This window comes from Pomacea canaliculata, linkage group LG8 (genome assembly GCF_003073045.1).
Source record: "Pomacea canaliculata isolate SZHN2017 linkage group LG8, ASM307304v1, whole genome shotgun sequence".
In the NCBI taxonomy this organism is placed as follows: domain Eukaryota; kingdom Metazoa; phylum Mollusca; class Gastropoda; order Architaenioglossa; family Ampullariidae; genus Pomacea; species Pomacea canaliculata.
Genome location: NC_037597.1, coordinates 3,185,898 through 3,213,834, shown reverse-complemented (window position 1 = coordinate 3,213,834; position 27,937 = coordinate 3,185,898). Strand labels below are relative to the sequence as shown.

At 40.3% G+C, this 27,937-nt stretch overlaps 4 protein-coding genes across 5 annotated transcripts in view; 2 read left to right on the top strand and 2 right to left on the bottom strand.

Moving 5' to 3' along the window:
• The first annotated feature begins 99 nt into the window (after positions 1-99).
• On the top strand, positions 100-10,276 carry LOC112570913 (exocyst complex component 5-like). The gene is made up of 19 exons (XM_025249631.1): positions 100-238; positions 439-681; positions 1,331-1,528; positions 2,147-2,214; positions 2,412-2,440; positions 3,063-3,172; positions 3,515-3,559; positions 4,214-4,354; positions 4,889-4,965; positions 5,359-5,469; positions 5,960-6,055; positions 6,193-6,349; positions 6,533-6,641; positions 6,816-6,939; positions 7,483-7,569; positions 7,836-7,941; positions 8,411-8,567; positions 8,722-8,885; positions 9,341-10,276. Exons 1-19 carry the CDS (start codon positions 215-217, stop codon positions 9,425-9,427), a joined length of 2,133 nt encoding a protein of 710 aa, XP_025105416.1. The 5' UTR covers positions 100-214; the 3' UTR covers positions 9,428-10,276.
• A 1,308-nt stretch (positions 10,277-11,584) lies between these two features.
• On the top strand, positions 11,585-15,773 carry LOC112570937 (delta-like protein A). Its single transcript, XM_025249667.1, has 4 exons — positions 11,585-12,114; positions 13,161-13,262; positions 13,471-13,593; positions 14,182-15,773. The coding sequence occupies exons 1-4, from the start codon at positions 12,054-12,056 to the stop codon at positions 14,721-14,723; spliced, it is 828 nt and encodes a 275-aa protein (XP_025105452.1). The 5' UTR covers positions 11,585-12,053; the 3' UTR covers positions 14,724-15,773.
• A 735-nt stretch (positions 15,774-16,508) lies between these two features.
• Positions 16,509-25,539, bottom strand: LOC112570219 (delta and Notch-like epidermal growth factor-related receptor). Of its 2 annotated transcripts, XM_025248558.1 has the most exons (6): positions 25,164-25,539; positions 24,592-24,708; positions 19,587-19,688; positions 18,910-19,020; positions 18,397-18,507; positions 16,509-17,983 (listed from the first exon to the last, which is right to left on the bottom strand). In XM_025248558.1, the coding sequence occupies exons 1-6, from the start codon at positions 25,195-25,197 to the stop codon at positions 17,547-17,549; spliced, it is 912 nt and encodes a 303-aa protein (XP_025104343.1). In that variant the 5' UTR covers positions 25,198-25,539; the 3' UTR covers positions 16,509-17,546. The 2 variants fall into 2 exon arrangements, with proteins under 2 accessions (XP_025104343.1, XP_025104344.1); XM_025248559.1 differs by lacking the exons at positions 24,592-24,708; positions 25,164-25,539 and adding an exon at positions 20,224-22,050.
• Positions 25,540-26,415: 876 nt separating this feature from the next.
• Positions 26,416-27,937, bottom strand: part of LOC112570287 (fibropellin-1-like) — a 44,273-nt gene continuing 42,751 nt past the window's right edge. The window contains exon 16 of the mRNA XM_025248667.1: positions 26,416-27,551. Coding sequence (XP_025104452.1) covers positions 27,134-27,551 — 418 coding nt within the window. The 3' untranslated portion in view covers positions 26,416-27,133. The remainder of the gene's footprint in view (positions 27,552-27,937) is intronic.

Below are 27,937 nucleotides of genomic sequence, written 5' to 3'. Positions count from 1 at the left end.
TGATATTTTTAATTACCTTCTCCGTGTCTCTAAGCTGCTTGCTCCATGGGGGAAAAAAAATTTAATCGGAAAGGGAGGTATCTATTTCTGAAGGGGAAGGAAATAAACTAATTCACCGTAACAGTCGCTACCCACTTCCGCCTCTTGATTATCGAAGGCAGCATATTCTTGGCAGATTAATGAAAACGTTTACTCTAAACACATTTCCAACACCATGTCAGTCGAAGAACTTGACCAGGTAATTAATTATGTTCTTGACCTACAATTTTAACAATTGTAATTGACTCGGGATGCACTTTTGTTTTTTAATGCGGCGATGTTTCGTGTGCTTTTGCTCAACGATGTGTGGTGTCAACAAATATCAGTGACTAATCGTACCTACAGCAGTTTCTGATTCTACTTTACGGAAATACTCAGCTGCTTTGCTGCCTGTTTCAGGAACCCTTTAGTGTTCACGAATTTGTAGAAAGGCTGGCATGGAAAACTATGGGTGCCAGAGCTCGAGGCAAGCCAGAGGAGTTCGAACCTCTAGTTCTTCACGCAGCATTTGAAAGAATGATAAACGATCTTCGAGAAAAGAATGCAGATGTACAGAGAAAGATCGATTCGCTGGAGGCGTCTGCTCGAGAGGAGGAGAAAAGGCACTGGTCGCGTGTCGGAGAGTTGCAGAAGACAAACCAAGTGAGATGCATATTTTCAGGATAAGAGTAAATAAACTCGGAATATCGCAATTTCATTCGGTCTTTTTCTAATGTGCAAATATTGATATTAGTGGTAGAGAGTTAAATAAAGGAAAAAGAAACGTTCAAGGTAGTATCATAACCTTTCTGTCATTTGAGTGCTAGAGTGCTAGAGACCACACAGTATGTGAGGGTGGTGGCCACCTCTTTTACCTAACCTCTGCTTTACCTAATCATCTAAGGAGTCAGATACCCATTCACCTGCTAGGTTGACTTGGGGGAGGGGATTGCCGCACCACTCAGGTATTTAACTGGATAATGTACATGCCTCTCAGCTTGTTTTCATAACTTGGCTATCTGCTTCCCCTACAGCAGAAAGGACAGTGAAAAAATATCTAAGAGAACCATGATTTTTAACTAAAGAATATATTTTTGTACACAGTTTTTAACATAAAGGATAATGATCATTTTGTTTGTTGTGTAGGTTTAATACTATGTGGCGTCTCCCAAATTTTCACTTCAGTTTTTCAAGCCTTAACAATTTAGCAGCTTAAAATTTTTTCTTTGTTTTCTGTCTTTGAAATTAAATCAAGAAAAGGGATGGAAACTTAGTGCTTTAACACTTTGTGCATTTTTCATTTTTGTTTCAGACCTTAGTGACAGATTTTCAGAAGCTAGATGAAAGGATTAGCTATGTAGCCATGAAAGTTGTGCATCTTGGTGATCAGTTGGAAGGTGTAAACACACCTCGAGCTCGAGCAGTGGAAGCACAAAGACTCATGAATTACCTTGCTGAATTCCTTACAGAACAACCTCTTACCTCACCTGTTCTCACTGATCCATTCCAGGTACAATGTCTATGCATTGTAACCTAGATCAGTGGTTCTCAAAGTGTGGTCCACGGGCCACTTTTGGGCTGTACGCATAAGTAATGTGGTCTGTGGCTGACAGTCATCATGTCAACAAAGTGATGTTTAAATTGCCAGAGATGCTAATTAGTCCAGTATTGATTTCACCAGTATTGAGTTTAATTTTATCAATGCCCAACTGTCCATTTAGTTGAAACGCTCACTTACCAACTAAGTCTTTACATCACAGCACATACATTGTGTCATTTAACTATCATCCATTACACTTAGTAACACAGTGCACTTCCTTATTTTTTATTTTTATGTGTACTTTGTGAAGTAATTTTATGTAAACTTATTACTATACTACTGTCACAAAAGTACATTTAGTTTTGAATTGTAGTGAAACAAATACTGCCATTCATATTTGAAATTCATGGTACAAAGTGATTTTAGGCCTTGGTGGTCCGTAGTCCAAAATACTTTGAGACCACTGACGTAGAGGGCCTGAAATACACAGTTTATATATATATATATATTGTACATATTTAGCAAACTTATAAAAATAGTCCATCAGTGATCTTTATTCCTATGTAATCATGTTTGCTGCTTGCTCAGCTGCAGCTCACAGCAGACATCATTCAGAAGCTCCATCTCATTGCTTTGGAACTACCACTTGGTGGCAAGTAGGTATTTTATTTATCATTGTTATTTAATGTTAACAAGTTTTATTTAATATTCCTTGTTATTCCAAAGAATACATGAGTGAAGTTTAGAATTTTGAAATATCTTTCAGCTGCATAGTAAATATAAATATGTACATTTTTGTCGCAACATTATCTTCTTAAATAAGAGTTGATGTCATATTTATTTACTCGTGCAGGTTCGATCGAGCTAGGCAAAGAATTGCAGGTAAGCAGTTGCTGTATAAAGACAGGTGCACACAAATGCAAACGTGCGTCACTTTCAAGACTCTAATCAAAGGCTGTGGAAGAGCAATACAACAGTAGTTGGAGTACAAAAACTTTTTCAAATGTCTGAGTTGAGCTCAGTTCAAGATACTTTTACTCCAGAACAACGCCTTTCTGTTCTCTAGCTAGTGGTCTGCAAACATTACACCATGGATATACCTACTTACATATGGTAAATGCTAAGTTACTTGTAACTTTCAAAAGCCACCTTAAAGACCAGCTCCAATGGTTCACATTTTTTGCAGATATCGATAGATATAGACAATATAAAACTAACCCATAAGTTTCAGCCACTAATACCCAACTGTTAATTAATTATCTGGTAACAAAGTATGCATTTCGCATCTGCAATCAATGAGCACCATGAACAGTGTACTACATCATGCTAGTACACCAATCACAACATTGCCGGAGGAAACCACAAATTAAACCGTAGATGTCTTAAAAGGGGAGGTGTGACATGGTCCCATTGGCTATCTCTAAGCATTATCTGCAGGGTCTGGATACTGCTTTATAACTTTGGAAAAAAGAGACAGTAATTCTGGAGGTCTTTTTTTTTCCAGAGAAATATGACCATGTAGAGCAGGAACTGATTGGTGAATTCAAGTTATCACATCAGCAAGGGGACAGACGTAAAATGAAACGTATTGCAGCGGTTCTGCAGAATTTTAAGGTAAATCTCAACCTCAGAATGAAAAAAATGTTGTGGTGTGGTGCTTCATATTCTTGTAACATCTTGTGCAGTGAAAGTTTTTCTCAAATAGTCAAAGTCAGAAGAATTGTTTTAAGTTTTATTATCATTGTATTGCTGTCATTATATATCTTTCACTGCTGGTTTTTGATATTTTATACCATGCCAGAAATGAACATGTTAGATTTATAATAAATTTTGAGAATTAATATTTTAATTAAAGTTGGATATAGTCATGTGCTGGTAATATGGCATTTATGTAAGTTCTACAGCTGCTGCTCTTTGATATGAGGAATACTCAACTTAATTCTCTTTGACCTACAGGGTTATGGCAAGTGTATAGAGGCCTTTATGACGGAGACATTAAAGGTGAGAACTGGTAATATTGTGATGCAGCAAGTATTCAGAAGTGTGTAGCAAAGAGATTCAGTCTGCACATAGGAGAACAGAGAGTAGCAGTTGCCTTATACAGAGTCTGTATGGGCAAAAAAAAAAACCCTTTAAAAGTCAGTATATTTTGAAAAATATCTAGTCCCTATAAAAAGAAAAAAAAGGTAGGAAATTTGCTAAAAATAATATTTTGCTAGTGTAGAAGTGTTGATCTAATTTTTTTACATCTTTAGTTTCTTTGAGATTTATTGTTTTCACTGTATGTTACGTGAAATATATAGAAAACAAAATCTGGAAAATTGGCTTAAAAGGTTTCATTTTGAAACCCTACAATAATTACTGAAGAAGCACCAAAAACTTTTCACTGAGACCATGATTGACTGTGTCAACTGGAAGAGTGAAGTCTGTCCTGGTAAAAGACATGAATTTGTTTCTCTTATAGTAGTACAGACCATGCTTTTATCGAAATTTTAAAATCGTTTGGATGTGCATTCTGAAAAGTTTGAATGCAATAGCCCACATCCATGTGTTTTAGTTTCAACCAAATTTATGATAATATGATCTTGCTGTGATAAAGTCTCTAATGGTGATGTTTCAGTAAAATATCTCAGTCAATCAAACAATTGCTTGCAGAGTGCATTTTTAAAGGGATCACTGTTTGAGGAGGTTGTGCCTCTGTGTGAGCAAAGCTGGCAGCTCATCTCAGAGGTTTTCGCTAGCCCTGATAGTGTGATGGGCAAATTAATACAGCATATTTTCCAACAGAAAATACAGGTAAGTAATGTGTTTGCAAGGGTGAAGGATTTATTTAAAAAGTTCTAAAAAGTGATTGGGTTTTACTTTCAGAAAAATATTGTGTGTATAGATGAGAAACACAACAAAAGAGATATATATACTAAAGGACAGGGAAGGAAAGAAAACATGATGATATGATTCGAATACAACTGAGAGTATATTTGCATATTATGTGGGCTTACATGTACACCACCTGGGGGATGAGTGGGTAAAGACATTCTTGGAAAATGTAGCTAAATGACAAGTATTCATTTGCTGGCATTTCCCAAATAATATAGTTGAGACTAAATTGTAATTTGTCTTTTTATTGGATTGTGTTAAAAGATAGATTTAGTGCATGTACTTAATATCAAGCATGTATGCTGATTGAGGCTATTCTGTGTTCTGAAAGTGTGAGCTGATATTTGGAATCTATTATAAAATCTTGTTTAAAAGGCCATGTGTGTCATGTGGCCTAAGACCCTTGCTGTTCTAACTACAGAAACTCAATAACATTCTGCATTGTTTATTCAGGGTCATGTGACATCAGTTCTAGGTGACACTGGGGATTCAGAGCAGTATCTCAAGAATCTTTTTGACCTTTACACCAAGTATGTCTGATATATTTCATTTTTTTATACCACATATTTAAGGATCTTTCTTTTTATTTTCCTTAGTAAATACAAGTAACAGTATTGGATGGTTGGATATTGATGTATTTAAAGCAGTAGTTTTAATATCTATGAGATTAATTTGCACACCAAACCATGAGATTAAAAGGGTTTACTTAACCTACCAAAAATCCTTTTTTAATGGATCATAAAGAATAAAATAATCTGCCCTAGAGATTGGAAATCTATATATTTATGAAAACATGAGCACATTTGTCAATGTGTAATTTGTGTGCAGGAAGGATGCAGGTGCTTGTGAAGATCTTTTAACCCCTTTAACTGTGGAGATTAAATTTTTACTTCTTTTCTTTAATGTGACATTGTGTTTTTCAGAACAACTAAACTTGCAGGAGAGTTGAGTCGTTTTAAGCTTGGAAATGACAGTGCATTTCTGACCAAATTAACACGAGGTATTTTCAGCACACATCAGGAAAAATATATCGAGTGAGCAACTTAAATTTCATTTCCGATTTACTTAACAAAGAATAAATTTCAAGAAAAAGAATGCTATGGTAAATGTAGTAACACACAAAAATAAGACTTTCTGGAGAATTTTTTCGAGAAAATTTTCTTTGTTTTAGGCTTTTGTCATGTTTTCTTTTGTCCATGGATGGATATACCTATTTCTGCTTTTGTCAGTATGCTTGTGTTTGGTATATAATTGTAATGTCTGGTCCAGCTTATTTAAACATTTAACAAATTGTCTACTTAATGGAAGTTTGTGGTCAGTAAGAAATGTGTACTACTCTCTATTTTAAAAAAAAAAAGATGTATAATGTTCCTTCCTTAAAAGCATTTTTGAAATTTCAAAGTTTAAATGTAAAAAGAAAATTTATGAGTTGGTTATTAAATGTATCTATTTTGAAGTATTTCAGATATTCCATTGTGCACATAGAAAGGTACCAATGTATCAATATTTTGAATGCTTTTGCAGGGTGGAGCTGCGATACCTAAATGCAAGATGTGCTGGTCTTTTACAACATTACTACGAGTTCAAAGACCATCACAAGAAACAGATCCAATCTGGAGGGTAGGCACATATGTCTTAAAGACACAAAACATTGTAGAGTGCAAAGTTAAGTGTGCTGTCATCATATAATCAGGTATAACTTGTATCGGTATATACTGGCCGATGTACAATTCTTGACTGCAGTTTAATGGTTGCAGCATCCATGATTTGAAGCGCGATATTCAGGCCAAGATTGTGACAGTAACTAAGACAGGACCAGTAGTGGAGAACTTTGGTGGTGAGACATTCCTCTCACAGGAAGTAGCTATCAGCATACTTCAGGAAACCAAAAATGCCTTTCGTCGCTGCCAGGTGGTCAGTGTCCTTTAAGTGTTTGAACATTTAAATGTTATTTCTTTTGAAATTTTTGTTACTTGCCTTTTTTCCTCTTTTTTTATCTTTTGCATAGTGTTCATTGAGCTTATTAGAAATGTCTTTATGATGAGTTTCCAGTCTTAACTTTCTTATCTTAACTCCCAAGTAATTATTCTTCAACAGGTCTCTTACTCATCGGACCTGGCTGCAAATGCAGTGAAAATATTTGATGCATTGGTGAACTATCTTGTGATTGAACACATTGACTATGCCATCGAATTGGGATTGCTTGGTATGTTACACTTCCAATCCATGCTTGCTTGTAATAGTCACAATCTTTTGTACTCCATCTTATTTTTTCAAGTTCTTATGTTGGGTGTTTAGACTGATTCTACCAGGTTGTGGTATGTGTTTCTCAGGCAGTCTTCCAGTGTTTTTTCAGGCAGTCTTATGTTCTGGTTTTCAGGCATTCCTTTGGCAGAGCCGAAGACAGAGCCTGAAATCTACTTCTTTGACATTGTCAATCAGGCGAACACTCTGTTCCACTTATTTGAAAAGCAGTTCTTGGACAGCCTCATTCCTCTTGTCCTGTAAGAGAACAATTGACTTTGATTTAATTTGGTAAAATTTGACTCTTGCCATAAGAATTTTGCCTAACTAGCTTATTTTATTCTTCACACATAAAACGTGTGAAAAATATCTTGCTACCCATTAATCTCAGTCCCACTCTTGCTGAATTTTGTTGCAAAACAAATTTTCCATAAAAATGGCCTTTATTATCTTGCAACCCTTGCCTCTTATGCCACATTTTATTTGATTGTGGCAAGATATAGAGATTATGTGACTGTGCTTATCTGACTTTGTTTAAGGGATGTGGAAGGAAAAGTATTACTAAGATAGCTTTCATGAATTTTGCATGAACCTCCACTTGTAAGAACACATAAGCGTATAAAAAGTGAATCAGGTTTGAAGTATGTGATTACTTTAATTCATTAATTTTTAAGTATTTATTAGTTGAGTTTCTAAGAATATAACATTTAATTGACCCTGCTTTGTCTCTTCTGTGAATTGATCTAATTTCTTATGAGACCAGAATACATGTCTACAATTGATAGTTCTTAATATTTTCTTAGCTCATCTCAGCGACATGGATTTTGTCTAAAGAGAAAACGAGAGATTCGTGAACAAATGGAACAGAAGATTGGCCAGGGGCTGGACAGGTTAGTACTAACTCATATGTACTGCAAGCAGTACAGTTTTTATCGTTAACACTGATGTTTACTGCATGAGGTTGGTATTTCAGGGTAGAAAATGTATTTATATGATGCCTACTTCTGAGATCAGTTGCTGAAATATTAACAGAAAAAAAATCATTTTGGTAGATCTTGAATGTTGTATTGATGTTGCCTCCTTTTGCCTGCATTTAATGACATCTTGTTGAGTATACCTTGACTGCTGACAAATTTCCTGACAAAACAAATTGCAGGTCTATAGGTGCTATTATTGGTTGGTTAAAATTTATCCTTACAACGGAGCAGAAAAAGACAGACTTCAAGCCTGAAGAAGATGCCCCTATGCAGATGATATCCCCTGTAAGAATCTTGGTTTTTTTTTTTTCATGCTGATTCAATTGACTGCATAAAAGATTATTATGAAGTAATTAACCATCAACTCTGTTTTGGGCAAGATGAAATATTGTTGTGATATAGGTTAAATTTTTCTTATGATGGTCACAGTTGATGTATAAAGTGTCAAGATACCAGCATTTTTTCTTCGAATATGTCAATGTCAGATCCTTAGATTGTACTAATTCCCCTACAGGTAAACTGAATTTAGAGCATGCATCACAAAAAACAGTAATATTCATACTTATTATTAAAGCTATCTGTTGGCCAACAGCAGTATTCATACTTAGGGTTTAACATGTTGTTTGGCTTATTACGAAAGGCAAATTTAAAAGAATTGAGAATAATATTGCTCAAACGTAATTTTTTGGGTTTTAGAATGTATATAGTGCGTATGTCTTGTTATTAGTGCCTCACAGCTGTGAATGGGTTTCAGGCTTGTAGCAGAGTGGTAAGGGCACTTAATACGTATGTCAAATCCATGCGTGCCAGTCTTGATGGGCAAAATGTTGAGGTGACACTGATGGACCTGGGAAAGCGTTTCCATCGACTGGTTTATGAACACATACTGTCCTTCCAGTACAACTCTATAGGTAAGCACAGTCCTGAAGCTCCAGAGCTATTCTCTTAATTAAATGCTTATTAAATGTAAGGATAATTTTGTGATCAGCATCATGGATCAGGTGTAGCAGGTAATCATAGTGTTACAGGCAGGTGTAATGTGCTGAAAATTTTGTGTGGTGGCAGGTGCCATGTTGGTGATCTGTGACGTCAACGAGTATCGCAAAAGTGTGAAGGAAGAAATGCGAGTAGCAATCATCACGCAGCTGTTTGAGAGGCTGCATGCCCTCTGTAACCTGCTTGTTGTGGTCCCTGAGAACCTCAAGGTTGTGCGGTGTGGAGAGCAGCTGGTGAGTTGATTGTCTGGGAAGTGTGGTTGGGGAGGTTAATGTCATTTATGTATTTATTTCACAAATGTGCTGGAAGAAGAATAAACAGCCCAGCCTGTACAAAGAAGACTAAAATGGCCCATCAGTGGAAGACCACAGTGGCAGTGAATAAATTTGTCTTTCATGTGCACAAGTGAGGGGGTAGGGTAAAGTTTCCAGTCAGGTGGGCCTCAAACCATTAAAGTTTTGTAAACAGCTATACGTACCAGCTTGTAGATTTAACTGTTTCAGTTATTTCAAGTATAAAAATTACATTTACTCTCTGGTAAAGAAAGAAATGCTGTACTTTAAAGAGTTAATGGAAGAGGAACTGTGATGAATGTGTGTGGTTTGTAGCTTAGTAGAAAATAAATATTAATGCCTTATAGTTATTTAGTTTACACATTAATTTGAATACATGTGTTTTTGGCTTGCAGGCTGATCTGGATGATACGATCATTCAAAACTTTGTGCAGTTGCGTGCTGACTATCGTACAGCTCAGATAGGCAAGTGGATGAGATAAAGTGTCATCACATCTAGGTCATATAGAGTGTTGAACTGTGCGACTCACTTTTTCGAGCAGGGTATTTCTGTTCACAGCAAACACTTTGCAGTGGAGTGGGTGATATTTTGTACATAAATGCCCCGGTACTTGGCTTGCAGGAATGTGCATCTGTAGATGAGTGTTGCTATGTAACCAAGTGTGTGACTGAATAAGAGTTATTTGCTGGGTATGTTTCTGTTTTATAAACAAATTGGTATAAATTTCATGAACACCTTACAGCACCATTCCTCTCTCACCTGCATCTAATCTGTAACATCACTGCAAGAACAAATGCTGCATATTTATGTGTATTTTGTGCACCTTCCCTGTACTGTATTGCAAATTATTTCTCCCTGACAGTGTTCTATATGTCATCATTTGATTTCTTGGTCTGTTTCCTTGTTGTTGATGTGTTAACACTGACAATCTCAGTCAACCCCTAGAAAGAGAGCTGTCATTTTGGAAAAAAAAAAAAAGAATTAACAGACTTGCATATAATCTAAATGCAATGGCCCTACACCAGTCCTTGTTTGTGCATGGCTTCTATACCACTTATTTTATTTATTGAGTTCTTCTGCTGTGGCACAATTTACAGGGTGTACGATGTCCAGCCAAGTGTGAAATAGGTTTAGTGCACTGTGAGGCAACTCTTCTGTCGGACCATTTATAGTGTGAGCATCATGCTTAAGTGTGAACTTAAAATCTGCTGAATGTTCAGATGTGACTATTGTATTTGATGCATGAATTTGCTGAGTGAAAGTGGAACAAATTATGTGCAATATATTGTTTGCTCTGTTCTTTTCCACAATAAACATTATTTACAATTAATTTGTTGTTGATGTTTTTATTTCATAAATGAAATTATTGAATCTTTTATCCTTTAGTGTATTTTTTGACACTTGGTTAATTAGTAGGGTATTAGTTCTGTAACTTTGTGATGTTTTGATCATTGGGTGAGTAATGGTACACTAATTTTGTGACTTGGTGCGTATTAGTACAGTATGTGATGTTTTGTTAATTAGTACACTAAGATGTAGTTATCAGTCCTTGATGATAGCTTAATTGGACTTCAAGTGTTCATCCTATCATTGCTTGTCAGATAGAGTCACTACTGGCCCAATGTCTAAATGTCCCAGATCTTGACTTGATAGGCTCCTCACGGGCACTAGAACTCAACAGCAGGCTTTAAATTATGTCATCACAGCAGATGAGAGTCAGTAACCTCATAAAAAAAAAACAAAGCCAGCTGTCTGTGAACTAGTACAAGAAACCGTTTCTGAGGATCCTTTAACTGCGTAATCAAAATGTTACAACTCTATTCTAATCTCGCTGTTTTTTTTACAGCTGACAACCACTCGTGTGTGCGCGTGCTATTCATTCATTTGTCCCTTGACCTCATTTGTCCCAATCGTTGGGAGAAGCTGGAGCTGACAAGGCCCGGTACTCATGCCTGTCTTAAAGACCAACCTGAATGTTTGCGTTGTTTACAGATATCAATAGATAATCCCGACAGACCGTGTGCATGGGAAGATAACTAGTTGTTGTAGAGATTCCAACAAGTACTGCTGGATGGTGACACACATATATAAACACACATACATCTTTATACACCTTGCCTACGATAGCTAACTGTCCTCAAGACTGTTGCAAAGCATCACGTGACTCAATAATACTCCCCTAGCCTCTTAACATTGTTAAGTTGGATCACAAGCTTCGGCAAGTTTCTTGATTAAAGTAAGCAAGGAGAGTAGAAGGTCATTGAAATATAAATTTTCTTAGTTTTGTTTACAGTGTTTGATTTATATGTGAGACAGTTTACTCACTAGGACATGGCTTATCATCACAGTTTATTTTCTTGTATCTGTTAGATGCATGTCACAAGCATTCTGAATGTATGTCAAGTATCAGATACAGTTTTTTTCGCTCCTGTCAAGGTGACCACTTCAGAAGAATTCAAGTGTGCACTGACCATAAACTACACTTGCAGCACATACCACGATCTAATCATAAGATGCTCAAGTCATGCTGATGTCACCAACGGTGCACCAACGGCCCACATACCGAACCCCAGGTGACGCGCGAGCCATGTGCTCAGTGAAGGTCAAGGTGCGAGTGATGTCACTGTCTCGTGCCTCACCTCACAGGTTGTGGCTCTGTGCTCGCCCGCCGTACACCAATGAGCAGTCGATAAAATTGCAGGGAAGTTACCGGTGTTTATTTACGGGAAGTGTTTGAATAATTGTGTCAGGTATCGCCTACTGGTGAGAAACAACTCGGATGGTTGCTTCAGTTCAGCCTCCGTGTTAGGTGGCGATTAAAGTCGCATCTTAAAGCCACGACTCAGGGATGCAGGTGGCTGCTAAAAGGCTCAGTCGGTGCACGGACCTGTTAATTAAAGTGTAATTTTGCGAAAATCTGCTCGGTCAAGATAACCTTTCGTGTGCAGTCCGCCGAATTTACTGGGACATCCGGGTCACAGCTTTTACAGGGTGTTTGTGTAAACAAGCTGTTGTCCCACTGCAAAGTTCGCTTCAACGGAGCTGCCACACAGGGAAGTCCTCTCATTCACATCAGACCTGGAGTGTGGAAATAACCTGCCGACAAAATGAACCAGATCGGGAGGTCGCAGATGTTGCTGGTGTTGGTGGGGTCTGTGCTGGTCACAGGTAGGTCTCATAGATTGACAGTTGGTTTGTCTGATAGTCTGAGTTAGTTTGTTGTTTGATGATTGAGGTCTGATTATGTAGTCTAATAATTCGTAAATCGTAAACAATTAGTTTGTTGTTTGATGATTGATGTCCGATTATGTAGTCTAATAATTCGTAAACAATTAGTTTGTTGTTTGATGATTGAAGTCTGATTATGTAGTCTAATAATTCGTAAATCGTAAACAGTGAAGAATTCGGCTAAGCGTTGGTCTTGGCAGACAGATAGCAATCCACCTATACACATCCGTGATAAGATAGTCACGAAGCTGAAACAACTGGTAAACAACAGTTTCACTGGGAACAGTATCTTGTACAGTATACAGTAGATTAAATACCAACACGGACACATTGCTTTTTATATTTCTCTCAAGGCTAGTCAACAGAATGATTTGACGAAACTATTTATGGCAACACCATGACAGCGCACTGAGGAAATTTTAAGTTTATTGGCACAAAACAGAACATTATTACCTCAAGTATACAAAATGTTCAGCAGTTGGAAACTGTTTCAATAAAAAGTAAATTTCTGAAATAAATGTATCTGATTAAACACAATCGCTGTCATCTTCAATGAGCAAAGCCGAGTTTGTTGCAATGCCTCCTCAGAGCAGCGTACACCTTATTCATCTATTGAGACAGTCACATTTTCACCTGGATAGAACAATTCGTCTAAACGGACTTTACTTCAGAAGTATGAATGGTTATGTGTCAGCCAAGAACATTCATTGAGAAGATACATGTTTCAGTTGCTAGGTGTTATGTCTCCTTGCTGGCTGATGGATGTGGATAGTGTGATCATTTGGATTGGAACACAATACAATACCTCGGGTGCTGTGTGTGTTAACGCCAGGGATGTGTATAAGTGTGTGTGTGGTGGGGTGAGATAGCTCTCCCTATATACATATTTATAGGTTAAGTGTGATGGACAACATGCGTTGCCATTCTGATGAAGAATTGCTGACACTAATGACCATGCTAAATGCGCAGTTGAACTGTATCACCAGGTGTGGCTTGTAACTGTGTACCACGGTGTCAAAATGGTGGCCAGTGTCGTCAAAATATTTGCATTTGTAGACCAAACTTCAATGGAACTCACTGTCAGATTGGTAAGCTCACTTTATTTTTAATAGAAATATTTCACAAAGACTAACATGGACGACAGAAGTGTAGGACAGTGTTACTGGAGTATGACAGGCCCAGTGAATAAAGTGACTAAAATAAAACATTTTTGTTTCTTCTTAGTCATTTTTGAAAACTGTAGATTCCGGTTGTTTTTTGTTTTGTTTGACTCCAGCCCTCTCACCTCTATCGCAGATCGAAGGCCCACCAACCCTTGTTACTTCGAACGGTGCAAGAACGGCGGCACCTGCATGCAACTGGGCCTCGGGTACATGTGCTCCTGTTCAGAAGGGTACACTGGGACAAACTGTGAAAATGGTGAGTTACTAGTGTTATAACTTGAATACAGAGATTTATGTCTGTTACAGTGTTATAACTTGAATACAGAGACAGAGCGAATAAAGTGAGTTACTAGTGTTATAACTTGAATACAGAGATTTATGTCTGTTACAATGTGAATATAGCGAGTTACCAGTGAATAGTGTGGGTAACAGAATATAAAGTTTAGGCAGGGTGAGTATAGTGAGTTACCTCTGTAACAGTGTGAATATAAAGAGTTACAGGGTGAATATTGTGAGTTACCACCGTATTGATACAGTGCCGCTGATACATCGTTAGTGTGTGACAGTGTGAGTATAGTGAGTTACAGGTGTGACAATGTGAATACGTTGAATCACTATCTTTGTGTCTGTAAAGAGGTGGAAGAGAAACTACATCCCAAAATATTCACATTAACAACTCCTTAGCCATGTGAGGTAAAGAAGCCTCGTATACTTGAATTATCCAGCTGAAAACTATAAATTTTACGTTTTCTAAAGTAAATACTTGACTACATGTTGATTAGCATGTGCTAAAAATGATGTAGGTCACTGGTTGACCTACTAGTAACCAAGTCTATTGTTTCAGTCGGCAGCTGGAATACTCCCCCGGCTTCCACAGACACAAGCGACATGTACAATCCCCTCGGCGTGCTTCTGGGGGTGGTGCTGTCGCTGGTGGCGTTGGCGGCGGTGCTGGGGCTGCTCAGCTGGTGGAGGATCAGCAGACGTCAGCAGCAGCTTCGATACTCAACGCGTCATGAGCTTGGCAACCACGTGACCAGTCGGATTCATCGTAACAGTCGACTGTCGTCCACGTCTGATAACGTGGTGACGTCGGTGAGCGAGGTCGTCGAGCGTGGGTCTCATTACGGACCAACGTATGCACCGTATGACCCCACGTTATTCCTCCCCCCGGCCTATTCGCTGGCCGTCAACGACCCCAAGTACTGCGGCGACGACAACCTGCAAGGACCGCCACCGTCGTACGAAGAAACGATGACGTTAGGGTCGGAGTCCGTTGGAGGCGATGAGGCCAGCAGTGAGACTCGACCACCTGACCCGCGGCCACCGGAAGGTCGCGGTGACACTGCGGCGTCAGCTGACCAGACAGGGGAGATAATCAGCTAATTAGCGAGTTGAGCCTGATTCACAGGTTGATTACATATGGTGGTGAGAGAATTGCAAACGATGCTTAGCCCAGCCCTGGACAAAGGCGATAATTAGTCGTGATTATAGTTTTCCTCAAGGGGATAATCAGGGGGCGATAACTAGTGAAACGTCCACGACGATAGCATGCCTTAGCTGTAACATATCGAGAGGGCGATAATCAGAGTGACTTGTATGACTGAAGCTGTGAGTTGGTGGGAGGATGGTGTTTTACTCAGAATCAGCAACTAAAGCTATATCATGGCAAGCCAGTCAGCCCTGTAAGAAACGTGCAGAAAAAGAACAGCGTGCCCGAGACGAGAGTTGAACCCAGGACACCCAACCTTCACTGTATTGTGACAGGCGCTAACCGCTGCGCCACCAGGCCACACGTGAAGCTGGCAGACTCTTAAAGACACTGGATCAAGGGCAATAATAATGAAGGTGATGGCGCTAGTGTGCCTTTTACAGTCGACATAGTTCTGATGATGAGTGTTCAATTACATCGCTCATCTAATAACGATGACGGACTGCAGAGACAGACGAGGACTGACCAATCCCGACCCCGGAGTGATGCCACAGGGAGTCACATCTGATTTTATTCTCCCATTTTAATAAGTGAAATTGCTCTTGGCATTTTATGTGCGCATATAATTCTGTTTGTCGCATTCATGACGCATGCGGGTACCATAAGCGGACACAGGTATGAAACCAAACCAAGAATGTGCGAGTCAGACAGCTATGCATGTATGGTATGCCGTGTTGTGGTGACATTTAATTGTTTATGAGGCTAATTTGTACGGACACAAATCCATCACTGGGTACATTCGTGTTGAGACCATTGAGGACACAGCAGCCACCTGTGACCGTCGGTTACCTGGGTACAATGGACACGCAAGGACACGTACAATAAAACGCGGACTTCTAAATGCGTGCAAACGGATGACAAAAAATATTCAAAAATGAGCTGGCAATTACTGAAACATGAAGGTGTGCTATCTGTTAATAAATAATACCTCGATAAAAATAAAAGAGCGAAGGTGCGTCAGTGTCTGTCTGTAGGTATGTGTGTGCATGTGTGTGTGTGCATGTGCGTAAAGCTGCTTTCATGAGTGAAAAGAGAAAGCAGATCGAAGAGAAAGAAGAGGCGAGAAAAAAGTTTAAATGAATGTCATGATGTCACTGAACCGTTTATTAAAGAACTCAATTTTTACAATACGTGTACTGTGTTGTTTCAGACGTCAGATTGCTTGGGTGGAGATGTTATGGAAACACTTTCTTAGCACTCGTAGAGCATCTAGTGTACAGTTCGTGTTTGTGTGTGCGCACACACCTTCGTGTGTTTTTTTTACGAGAGAGAGAGAAGAAAAGACATTTTTGTAGCACTATCACTAACGCCCACCTTAGACGAGAAGCCAGGGCAAGTTCAAGAATGCGAAGAAACAACCCTGTTAACTGCCATATTTATACTTTTGAAAAAAAATATGGTAATCATTAGGGTTGTATTCTAAAATATAAAATTCAAGCTTTAAAAGATTTAACGTATTGAAGAAAAAAATACTAACAGCAACTTCTATAACACTTTCCCTTCTTGGCAGTGAGTCCAAAGTATTTGAACAAAGGACTAACAAGCCAAACAAGTAGTAGATCTCTAGACCAATAATACTAGACATTGTGTTTCCCTGTAGTCAACTGAGCACAAAATTATGATATTTAGTTATTGTTTTGGTGAAGAGAATGACAAGAAAAAAGCAACTTGCAAATCTTCTTGTTTGTCAACAAGTTTACTGATAATGTCTTTCTTCTCGTTATCTTAGGGAAACAGTATAGTCATTGCATGTGATTATTTTCTGAGAACACTTTTTCTAGTAATTTGATTTGACTGATGGCTTCTATCACGGTATTCGATCATTTTCGTTCGTTGTAAACTCTTTAAATGATTTCTTTATATGATCAATGTCTATGATCAGTGTCTTGAATCACAATCAACAATCAGGGTTCTGGTGATGATTGCTCTCTCAAATCACTGTCTATGATAATAGTCATGTTCATTGTCTGTGATTACTCGTTTATCACCGATGACTACAATCGTTGTTTCGAATCATTGTGTAGGTAACTCCATGATCAAAGCATTATGTCATCATTGTCTATGATTGCTGTCTTGAATGATTGTCCATAATCCCTCTTCGTGAAAATTATTTCTACAATCACTGTCTACAATCATTGTGATCGCCGCAGCTTTGTTTATGATCCCACTTTCGAATCATCATCTGTGATAACAGTCTATTTTCATTGCCTGTGATAACTCGACGATCATTGGCTGTGATGAGTATGGTCAATGTCTCAAATCATTGTCTGCAATCACTTCACTATGATTGTTACTATCATTATATATGATCACTGTTTATGATCTCTGTCTCAGTCACTGTAACTCCATGATCACTGTTTCAGATCGCTATATGTGATCATTATCGTTGATGGTCACTTTCTTTGGTCACTGATTTTGATTATTGCCTACGCTCACTGTGAGAGCTCATAATTACTTTCTATCGTATAATCAGCGATGTCCTCAATCAGCAAGACAAAGAAAAGTCTTTCTAACCAGAAGGACGATAACACACCATTCCTCTCTCTAGACATCACTGATGTCTGTTTTCACTGCTGACTGTTGGTCAGGTGTGTGCGACACCTCAGCGCCTCCACTCTTGCCTTCTGTCAGTTCTTCAGACATCCTGGCTGCTTCCTCTGGCGGGACCGACAACTCCGTGCTGCCCACTACGCTGAGTTCTCTCGGAGCAGGGGAGGTCACCGTGTCGACACCCAGTTCTCTGCCCCCTGCAAAGGTTTCCCGCCAGCAGGCGTTGCGATCGCATCCAAAGCAAGCTCGTCATACGGCGGAGGAAATTCCAGAGGTTTAGTGTCACCTTGCAGGGAGCAGTAGGACGGCGGGGTGGTCCACACCGGGTAGAAGCCTCCCTGCACCTCGCCGGACCCCTGGGACTCCAGCAGCTGGGAGAAGCTGAACCCTGGGATGTGCACCCGGGTAGCCGCATCCTGCCTTCCTGCCGGCCGTGTGCACCCGAGATACCGGCGCCGAACCTTGCACCAACAACACCAGCCCAGCGTCGTCACCACAACCAGCGCCAGCAGCACCGCCACGACGGCCAGCAGCACCAGGGACGACGAGTGGGTGTGGGTGTGAGGTAAGCGGGTGGAGGTAGGGGCTGGGGAGGTGGAGCGAGCTGCAACATGATGACATCTTTATGTGGTCTTGATATGTGCAGATAACTTAGTGAAGAATGAAATGAAAAGCTTTGTGTACACAGGTGTGTCCAGGGTGTGTGTCTTGGTGTCAAATACGGAGAAGAATTTATCTATCGTGTGCATGCATGTAAATGTGATTTGCTTATAGGTTACTTCACATTGTCAGAGTGTATCACCATTTTGTGATATCTCATCTTTAGTTAAGCTTCTCTCTCTCTCACACATACACAGACCTCGCACTCAGTCATGAGCATGAATAGAGACAATGAACACGAAGACATGGCAAATGAGCCCCTGCGCCTACTGACATTGTTTCATGCGACACACACTTGCTTCACAGGGTCAGGGAGACAGAGACTACCTGGACACTCAAGGTAGGGATGTCACTCACCACGTTCACAGTTGGTGCCGGTGAAAGCAGTGGAGCAGATACAGAAGTAGCGGGACTCCCAAGTTCGGCAGGAACCAGCATTCAGGCATGGAGACGACTTGCAACGGTTCACTGCAACACACACACACACAAACACACACACATACACAAACCCACACACAATCACACGCACAAACACACATAGAATCACAAGCACAAACACACACACACATACCCATACACAATTACACACACACACAGGGTTAGCTAATTTTTTCCATTAACCTCTCAACCCATATTCTTACATAACTCTGATCTTATCTATATTAACAGTAATGGTCACAGTACTCAACCAAGCTCAGTAGGACACACCCCAGTTCGGGCCCAATACAGTCCCCGCAAATATTTAGAGAGCCGCGACAATATCATTTCAATGTAAACATTCGATTCTTAAGGTCCTGACATCTACACACGAGCTCTGAAAGTTTCATAACAACAACATAACTCAGTGCTCAGTGTCACTAGTGTACTCACCCCACTCACAGTGAGAACCTGAGAAATCAGCAGGACACACACACCGATACTTGTCTCCTCTCTTCGAGCAGTTCCCGCCATTCATGCAGGGCGAGGAGGAGCAAGGGTGACCTGAAGTGACATCAGGAATGTTTCAACATTCACAAACTGCAAAGTTCCATTGGCGGTTCTTCAGGTCTGCCTTTAATTAACCCCAACAATCTAATCATCTTTTTCTCAACCTTCACCTTTCACCAGGTTTTACCTTAAATGGTTTGTGGAGATATCAAAGAAGGTGTGGTGTTCTTTTTACATACAGTAAATAATAATATTTATTAATTTAAGATTAAACAGTTCGATTTTGTAGAAAATGAAGAAAAACGCCAGACACAAGGCTATTACATGTTTCTTGCGGGTTTCAGAATTTTTTTTTAAAATAACTGAACATGATTTACATATAATACAGAATTTAAAAAAAAAACCTAAAAGCTCTAAAAATGGAAATTTCGCTTCTTGGAAAAATCTCACTCCTCTATCACTTGTTCAAATGATTTCGATGTAATAAAGACAGTAGCAGTTCGTCATAATTTTGCTTTTGTCATAATTTTGTTTTGTCTCTCACCATGTACTAAGTTGGCCTTATAGTACTCGGGAGGGTCAGTATTTATTGTGGAGGTTCCTTAACTAAACATACTTACGGATCTGACATTCCGATCCTGTGTAGTTCGTGCTACAGATGCAAGTATCGTTGAAACACACCCCATCATTCTGGCATGGCTGTTTACAGTCACATCTAACACCTGAAGATTCCAAAAATATCAAAACTGTAGATTCCTTATCATTCTGACACACACACACACACAAACACACTGATACATAGTCAAAACGAAAGTCACACTCTATTGCAAAAAGAAAAACAACAAACCCACTGCGTGCCATCAGCATGACTATTGGTGAAAATCATTTTCTTTGATAAAGTTCTGACTTTTTGTGAAGTAAGAGCAAAACATAGAATAGACAAATGCAAATGCATTAACTAAGAAATTGCCTTCTCTATTTTTGTATTATTATCTCATCTACTTCCTCATTCGTCTAGAAGAAGGACGAGAATGTTCGGTAGAAACATCAGGGAGCGGACGCCAACACTAATGTCCTCCTGAGCACAACCTTGCTTTTGCAGGTGAGTCCTCAAACCACATCTTGTATGCCAGTGTCGACAATTTTCTGTCTTGCTCATCGTACAATAGTTTAAAGATATTTCCGTATGGTATAAATGTCTGTATGCAAGACTTGCTGCCAACACAGTGTCACAGACAGGTCACACAACACACCTACCTTGTATAAGCACAGCTCCGAGAATGAAGAGCCGAAGGCAGGGCAACAGACTGGCGAGGTTCATGTCCAACTTTTGTCACCGAATCATGCAACGACCGTTTGCTTTTTGGAAGCGAGTCTAATGCGAGAAAAAGAAAATCATTCTCCCACCTCGGGTAGGATCTCTGAGTGTAAAGGAAAAATTCCCTGTGGCTGATAAGAAGAGACAATTCTTGTCCTGACCTTCCTGTCCACAAACATAAAACACTGAGACAAATCGCTATAAATCTGCCAGTTTCTGAAGTAGAATGCAACTTGTCAGGAGTTTTACCTTTGGGGTTGTTTGTTCGAGAGGGTGGAGATCTTTACACCTCCCTCTTCATGTTGTCACGATTTCGTAACACATGTCCGCGCTCGTCACGATGGCGTCTGATGGACTTCCTTACCTGAAGCTCCACGACTTCACCTGAGACTGCAGGTAACATGGCAAACATCGAGGTTGTGATGCCAACAACTACGGTGACATCACAGCAAAGCAGCAGGTTCTATTAACAGATGTCCATTCAGAAGTAACTTCTGTAATCCTGGAGGTAGGGGCAGACCTATTTTTTAAAGTCCTAGGGGCTATGTCTTTAAACAATAAGACTAGTGATAACAGCAGTTCAAGAGTAACCATAGAAACGTATTCCAAACAAGAGAAATAATGCAATCATTAAGACCTCATTGATCAAGCTTATTAATTAAAAAGTATTTTTAGTTCTCCAAAAAATACTCCCCTCATATTAGCTGACATAAACATCTATTCTTCCTGATAATGAACTTCTGTCTGAAGATCTGTTCGAGTCTCATTTTGTCTTTCTTTTTTTTCACATTCACAGTTTTCTCTTATTCCACTTACGTCCCGTTAAACACCCTAACCCCCTCACAGACAAAAAAAAAAAAAAAAAAAAAAAAAAATGGGATCACTTTGTCAGGTCGGACTTTCATTTAAACAACTCAGGCGATCCAAGTGTGAATGATTTACAACTGAGTAAAATAAACAAAGATCACTTTCTTCGGTGAAAAGGAACAACTTAGGTTCTCGGAATAAAAAATTCGCATGCACAGATACAGGACAAATACTCACTTTGTGATGGAGATATACTATTTTTTGAGTATACTGTTCGACTTTAGCTTTTATTTATTTAATTTCCTACCTTCTGCATGTTTATACTTCTCGCTACGAAAGAATGTAAAAGCCCCATCTTTAATTCCGTTAAAAAATAACACTAGTTTAAATTTATTTACATTATAGTGAGGATAGACTAGCAAGCTCCTTTTTATACCATTTATTTATTTTTAATTTTTCTGTTTATAAGGGGATATGTTAGCCTGATTGTAGTTCTTACCTGTTTGTTTATATGAATCTAGAATAGGGTTGGTGTGCCACCATGGTTACTACTAATGACAATATATTATACCATAACTCATTGGGTGGTTTGAGGTAGTTAATGATGTTTAATGCCGGCTGTTACCACATTTATGGTGGTTTTTATATTTAATCACCATTTCTTAAGCTTTATTCTAACTACTTGGGATGGGGGGGGGCCTGTTTGATTTGAAGGAATGCAAAATATTGTTAAAGCTGATGATATTAAAATATAAATGTTCAATATTTTTATCCATAATTTCAGTATTTTTCTTGCTGTATTATTTTATTACTTGCTTTATGGTTATTCTTCTTTCTGCTGGTAAAATTGAGATGCTTCTGATCAGCATGTAAACTCGTTTTGAAGTTTGACCATGTTTTGCACAATATTCCAGTGTGAAAGCATTGTGACAAGGGGAGACTATTTTACCTCATGCCAGTCGCGGTTGTCGTTATTGGACAGTTAATGTGTAAGACAGATGTCGAGAATACCGTTTAGTATTCAGCATTTGTAACAAAGCTTGTTATTACCCAAGTCATGGCTGCTATCAGCGAGACTTGTTATTATCCAAGTCATAGTTTCACCAAAACATTTCGATGAAATAAACTGCGGATACAGTCGTCTGTTGGAGCATCACTCAAACATCTACCACCGATAATCTCGTCATGTTACACTGCAGCCGCATTGATCAATTCAACTTTATTTAAACCAACAAAAGACAAACGACATATTTCTTTGGTTTCAGTAAAAAAGATGAAACGATTATGCGGCGAGAGGGGAGAGTTCAATCAGTAGGAACTTTGCAACCCGTGGGTCTCCTGTTCAACCCCGGTAAGTTCACATTCACTGTTTCTTTGGATTAATCCGATTGGTTCACAAAAGGATAAACAGATATTTTAAGTCATACTTCTTGATGTTGCGGAACAAACCAGCGAAGTCTTGATTGATTAATTAATTAATTGATTGATTTGCTTTGTAGTCAACAACAAAGTAGTTTTAGGAAATTCCTGTGGTACTGAAATCACAGCCGAGGGTAGGAAACCTTGGGTTTATAGAGCTCAGGGTTACACACTTGGGACTAACTAAAGCTTACACCACAGTCACAGACTTTGTGAATGATTAAACATCGACCGTGACGAACACAGTGTTGTGTGCACTAGTGACGTAACCTCATCTATCGTCTCCGTGTTCTGTGCACTAGTGACGTAACCTCGTCATCTATCGTCTCCGTGTTCTGCCACAACTTCACCCTCCTAGTGACGTAGTATTTCCTTCCTACGCTAAGGTTGTGTTGGGTTCCTGTGACGTGTTTTCTTTCTGTGAGGTCATGGCGTCTGGTGACGTAACGTGCGCGTCACTTGGGGCTGATGGTGGTCGTGTCGCCGCCAGTACTTCCTCGTAAGATGGCGGCGGTTCCTGAGAGTTGTCCTGGTGGACGAGCTTCGGGTCAGCCACCACCGACACATACGGGGGAGGCGAGTCTGTGGCTGGGTCATACCCGTCATTGACCGATCCTCGTCTAACCCTGATCTCCACACCTCCGTGGTTAGACGGACGAATGATCCTGATGCCTCGGGTGTCCCTCGGAACAAAGGTAAGCGAGCTGCAGTTTCTCTTCGTTTTTTGGCCGTCCTCAAGCAGCAGACGACAAATATTGATGTCAAAATGACGACAACGACGACAGAAGTGACCGCTGCACTCAGGGGGACGTTTGGAGTTACCACAGCAGTTGTCACTCCTGGTGTGGGCGTCGTGGGGCTCCAGCGAAAGGTCGTCAAGTCGGCTGCTGCAACAATAGAAGCTGATGTTGAACATGTCGGTGACGCAGGTCGGTGTGTATCATCCTGTAAGTGCATGTCACGACTATGTCTGCCAAGGGACGGTGTAGCTCCGTGGAATTTATGTTCTCATAAGCGGATAGTCCAGTGGTTAGAGAGCTTGTGTCCCAACTAACAGCCACCTGGTTCAGTTCTCGATTAGTACAGCAAACTTCCTCCCAGTTGATCCAGTAGGGAGGTGTGAGGACCTGACTCCACAGAGGGTTGAGGAAGGTAAGGCAGGGAGGGACAGAAAAGGAACACCCCCTCATGTAAAGCTGGCCCCCAGGACCTGAAGGATGACCTCTACCTTACCCTACTCATATTCTAGAGTTAAGAATGTGACATAAATATAAATATTAAAATGTTCCCTCTTTGTAAATATTACAAACAGGATAATTTGTAAATAGATTTCAGTGATTTCAATTCATGCTGTGTGTGGATTAGGAGTGAAGATGAAGCTGGTAAGGACAACGCAGTGTGAGTGGTTGGCCATGTCTAGGGCACACGTTTACTTGCAAAAGTTACAGTTAACTCCCCTATAGCCAGCTGGGCAGGAGCACGAATAGAGTGAGGCTGGCAGGTTCCTCCGTGTCGACACGGAGGTGAGGAGCAGGGGTTAGCTGATAGAGCACAGTGGAAAGTACCCACACACACGCACGCCCTCATGCACGCCCACACACGCACACAAGTGGACACACGCACACACATACATACCCACACTCACGCCCAACACAAGTGTGCACACACACACGCCCAGACACATGCACACACCCAAAGTAAACTATGGCGCCCAGATAATTGAAAGGCCAGACTAAGCAAACACTGGAGGTGGGTACATGGGTACCTTACCATAGTTTCACATTTCAATATGTGTGTGTGAATGTAAAGCATGTTATCTTCGTTCATGATTTCACAGCAAACCAACGATAGATACACAGTTGCACAAACACACAAACACACTAACCCTGTCAGCTAAAGAATGGAAGCAAAGTGTGAGGTCACTGGACAGTGAATCGCCATTTGGACAGGTTTCATGTTTGTTCGACTAGAAAATGTAAAGCCTTCACTTAGAATGTTACAATCAACAGAAATACAAGCGTCCCAAATGCTGACAGATCATTCACACCTTCAATATTTGAAATGTGTAAACAAATACTTACCAACATCACACCTCAGTCCGTAGAAGCCGCTGGAACAACGGCAAATGTAGTATCGTCCGTAGCTTGTACATCGCCCGCCATTGTGACAAGGGGAGGACAGACAGGAGTCCACCCGGCCTGCACACAAACACACAGCTGCATCATCTCTAAAGCTTCCATTCAACTGGATAAACACACACACACACACGGACATGCACACACACACTGAAATCACAGATATTGAAGCTATAGAAGGGCAACTAGAAGGGAGTTTCTGATTGAAATCTCGTGTCTTCTCGTGTTTTTGTGAACCTCTTTGTTAAATCTTTTGAAAAACACATTTTTTTCTTTTTTTTCTCTACGATTAAAAGTACACACGAACAACACATAAACACACTAGCATACTCTACCACGCGCGCGCACACTCACACATTCTCCTTCTAACTCACATAGACACACACACACGTACTCTCCCTCCCTCTCTCTCTCACACACACACACCGACATGCACATACACACATGAATAAAAGTAAATGAACGACGAAGGAGAATAAACACCTTCACAGTAGAAGGCGCTGGGGTGAAGAGCTCACCTGTAGTCATCACGTGACTGCGTGTAGTTGGCATTGAGGCTGCACAGGTGAGATCTACCCAAGTGTGTCGGTCGGTGGTTTTGTACACAACAACAGGTGAACTCTACTCACCTGGCGGTGAAGACACGTGTACACGGCAGCTTCAGTGTGTTGGCTGCTAATTACTGATACAAAACCTGTTTACAGCGACACGGTCCAGAGCGAGACCCGAGCTCAACACCTCCGGTTTTGACGTCACCAGGTACAACATCCGGGTAGCGGCGTGACTCCGATGTCGATGAAATAAAAATGTTAAGTATAGACAAATATAGATATCACATGGGCAGGAGGGCTTGACTGAGAGGAATCTTGTCAGGTGTGGTATGTGTAGCATGTTTTCATGTGTGTGTGTCTGTGTGTGTGTGAGAGAGAGACCAACATCACAGAGATAAGAGGAGCAGCTCACACGAACTGCACTGTCACGTGCCCCACCTAACTGCGGATTTTCGAGGGAATTCCCCACACAACTCTGTCCTCTGACGAAGACTTTGACCTGTGACATTAGATACCCTCGGTGATAACACGAGAAACGATGAGAGGTTAGGTGACGTATAGCGGCGTCTTGTGACGTCATGTAACTAACTTCACGTCCTAACTACTTAGCTTATTTTCCCCCCGTAAATGGCGACAGCTCAATGGAAAAAAACATGTCTTATTTACTTTACCTCTCGTTAATAAAAAATTGTCATTGTCAAACGTCAGGGGTCACAGTGGTCTCGTAATGTCTTTTTTTTTTTTTTTTAAGTCTTTCGTGGGGATTTGAACCAGTGAATGTTATATTTCAACTGCTACCACGAGAAACATCGTCGTGTTTACGATAGTTCCAGACTGGTGTGAGGTAGGGGAGGGGGAGGACATGATGTTGTTACTATATTTGTTTCTGATGCAGGAGAATCATCAACTTACTGAGGTGTGAACTAACGCAGCTCCGGCTCTCATCATCGTTATTTTATTGTAGGTTATGACCTACACAGCAGGTGACTGCCACAAATAAATAAAACAGCAACATAAATAAATATTTGGTGGAAATTGAAATCGTCAACAATTCAATACAATACATTTGCTGACAGAAAGTCATAAACTCGTTGCTGCTACGAATATTGTTTGTTTTTTTTTTTTTTGTTGATAAAAATATGAATACGACTTTGGGTACAAAGCCTGGGCTTGTTTACTTTGACTAATAGCAAATTGTGGTAAACAAGGTAACAAATGATGGTGAGAAGCGACCTTTATTCCTGGTCTAATGTTGTTGGTTGACACTATTTCTCAGTGTCTAGGTCTAATCCCATTGGTTGAGAGACGGAGAAACTGGTTGTTTGATCTTTTTTGTTTGATGTATAACGTCTTCCAGAACAAAGAGATGAGTGCAAAAGTCTGTCAAGATTAAAATATAAAAACGCGGAATACGATAAAAGACGACAGAGGCAACGTAACAATGATAACAGTTTCCTCGTGTTTAATATGGTCACACATGCTGATGTATTTTAAAACAAATTAGCAAAATAGTTAAGTGTAAGACATACAAGGTACATGGACTGATTGTTTTGTTAATCTGTTGGTCGTTTTCTATGAACTGGGTCTATGTTGGTCATCTACAGTGCTGATAAAGGTTAAAGGTCACAATGTCGGCTCTGACTGACAGCCAGGTTGATTCTCTAAGAAGGACGTAGTGTTTCTACTGTAGGCTGAGGTAACGTTGGTCTCTGATGACGTGTCTGTTCTGTGAGATCATGACGTCACCTCTATTGACGTCACATTCCCGTCACTGGGTGCTAGTGATGGTCGTACCGCAGCCACTACGTCATCGTACGATGGCAGCTGTTGCACAGAGTCGCCCTCGTCACGGATGTACCTGGGATCTGTCACCACAGACAGGTAGGAGGGAGGTAGGTCTCTGACGTGGTCGTACCCGTCATTGACCGACCCTCCATCTAGTCTGCTCTCCTCGTTGTCATGGAGATGTGCTGCTCAGGAGAGAGATGACTGGATTCGAGTTCCGACAGAGAAAAGTGTTCAATGACACACGTGCTTGTCTGACTGTCTGTGCTGGTATCGTGCACACTGTACGGGTGTTCGGCAGTGGGGTGGTCAGACACAGAGGTGAGGGTGCTGACTCGGGTGTCCGACTGAAAGTATGCACTGACGTCATGAGCTCCAGAACGAAGCTGTAGGTCTCGCTGTCGTCTTTTCCTTTTCTTGGTGATCACGAAACAAACGGCGATAATTACTATGAGGCCAAAACCGATAACACCGAATAAAGGACAGATCAATTCAGCACATGACTTCTTTGACGTGTTTGGCTTGAAGTCCTGGTTCAAGTCCTGGTTCAAGTCCTGCGAGCTGGCATCTGCAACAGAGTGTTCAGCTCTTCAACATTTAAATAAACAAACAGCAATTTGCTACTGAGCACATTTTCTCATCCAAGAAATAAATGGAGTGACATTAAAATGTCCGTAAAATTAAAACATTAAAACTCGCTACATTAAAATGTCACACATTCCAAAATTTAGTATCGACTAAAATATTAGTAAAAACATTTGTTGTAACAGTAATAAGGCCCAGAATCACCTGGAGGTAAGAGTGATACGTGTTTACTGTGTGTAAACAATGTGATGATCATTTCCCTCAACAGCTGTTCATCATGGCTGCTGGTGATAGAAGTCTCTGATTTTTAGGTTTAGGACACCTTTTTCAGTTACAGGCTGGATGCTGACTAAGACTGATGTGTTTGGTAT

What these genes read in the sequence shown, in the direction of transcription:
- LOC112570913 (XM_025249631.1), top strand. Translation starts at nt 215, where the DNA reads ATGTCAGTCGAAGAACTTGACCAG. An exon ending in CAGTCGAAGAACTTGACCAG is followed by an intron (nt 239 to 438) that starts GTAATTAATTAT and finishes TGCCTGTTTCAG; the next exon opens with GAACCCTTTAGTGTTCACGA. An exon ending in CTATGCAGATGATATCCCCT is followed by an intron (nt 7,942 to 8,410) that starts GTAAGAATCTTG and finishes AATGGGTTTCAG; the next exon opens with GCTTGTAGCAGAGTGGTAAG.
- LOC112570937 (XM_025249667.1), top strand. Translation starts at nt 12,054, where the DNA reads ATGAACCAGATCGGGAGGTCGCAGATGTTGCTGGTGTTGGTGGGGTCT. An exon ending in GGGGTCTGTGCTGGTCACAG is followed by an intron (nt 12,115 to 13,160) that starts GTAGGTCTCATA and finishes CTGTATCACCAG; the next exon opens with GTGTGGCTTGTAACTGTGTA. An exon ending in TGGGACAAACTGTGAAAATG is followed by an intron (nt 13,594 to 14,181) that starts GTGAGTTACTAG and finishes CTATTGTTTCAG; the next exon opens with TCGGCAGCTGGAATACTCCC.
- LOC112570219 (XM_025248558.1), bottom strand. Translation starts at nt 25,197, where the DNA reads ATGCCAACTACACGCAGTCACGTGATGACTACAG. An exon ending in CGGACTGAGGTGTGATGTTG is followed by an intron (nt 19,689 to 24,591) that starts GTAAGTATTTGT and finishes TGGAATCTTCAG; the next exon opens with GTGTTAGATGTGACTGTAAA. An exon ending in AGGATCGGAATGTCAGATCC is followed by an intron (nt 19,021 to 19,586) that starts GTAAGTATGTTT and finishes ATGTCACTTCAG; the next exon opens with GTCACCCTTGCTCCTCCTCG.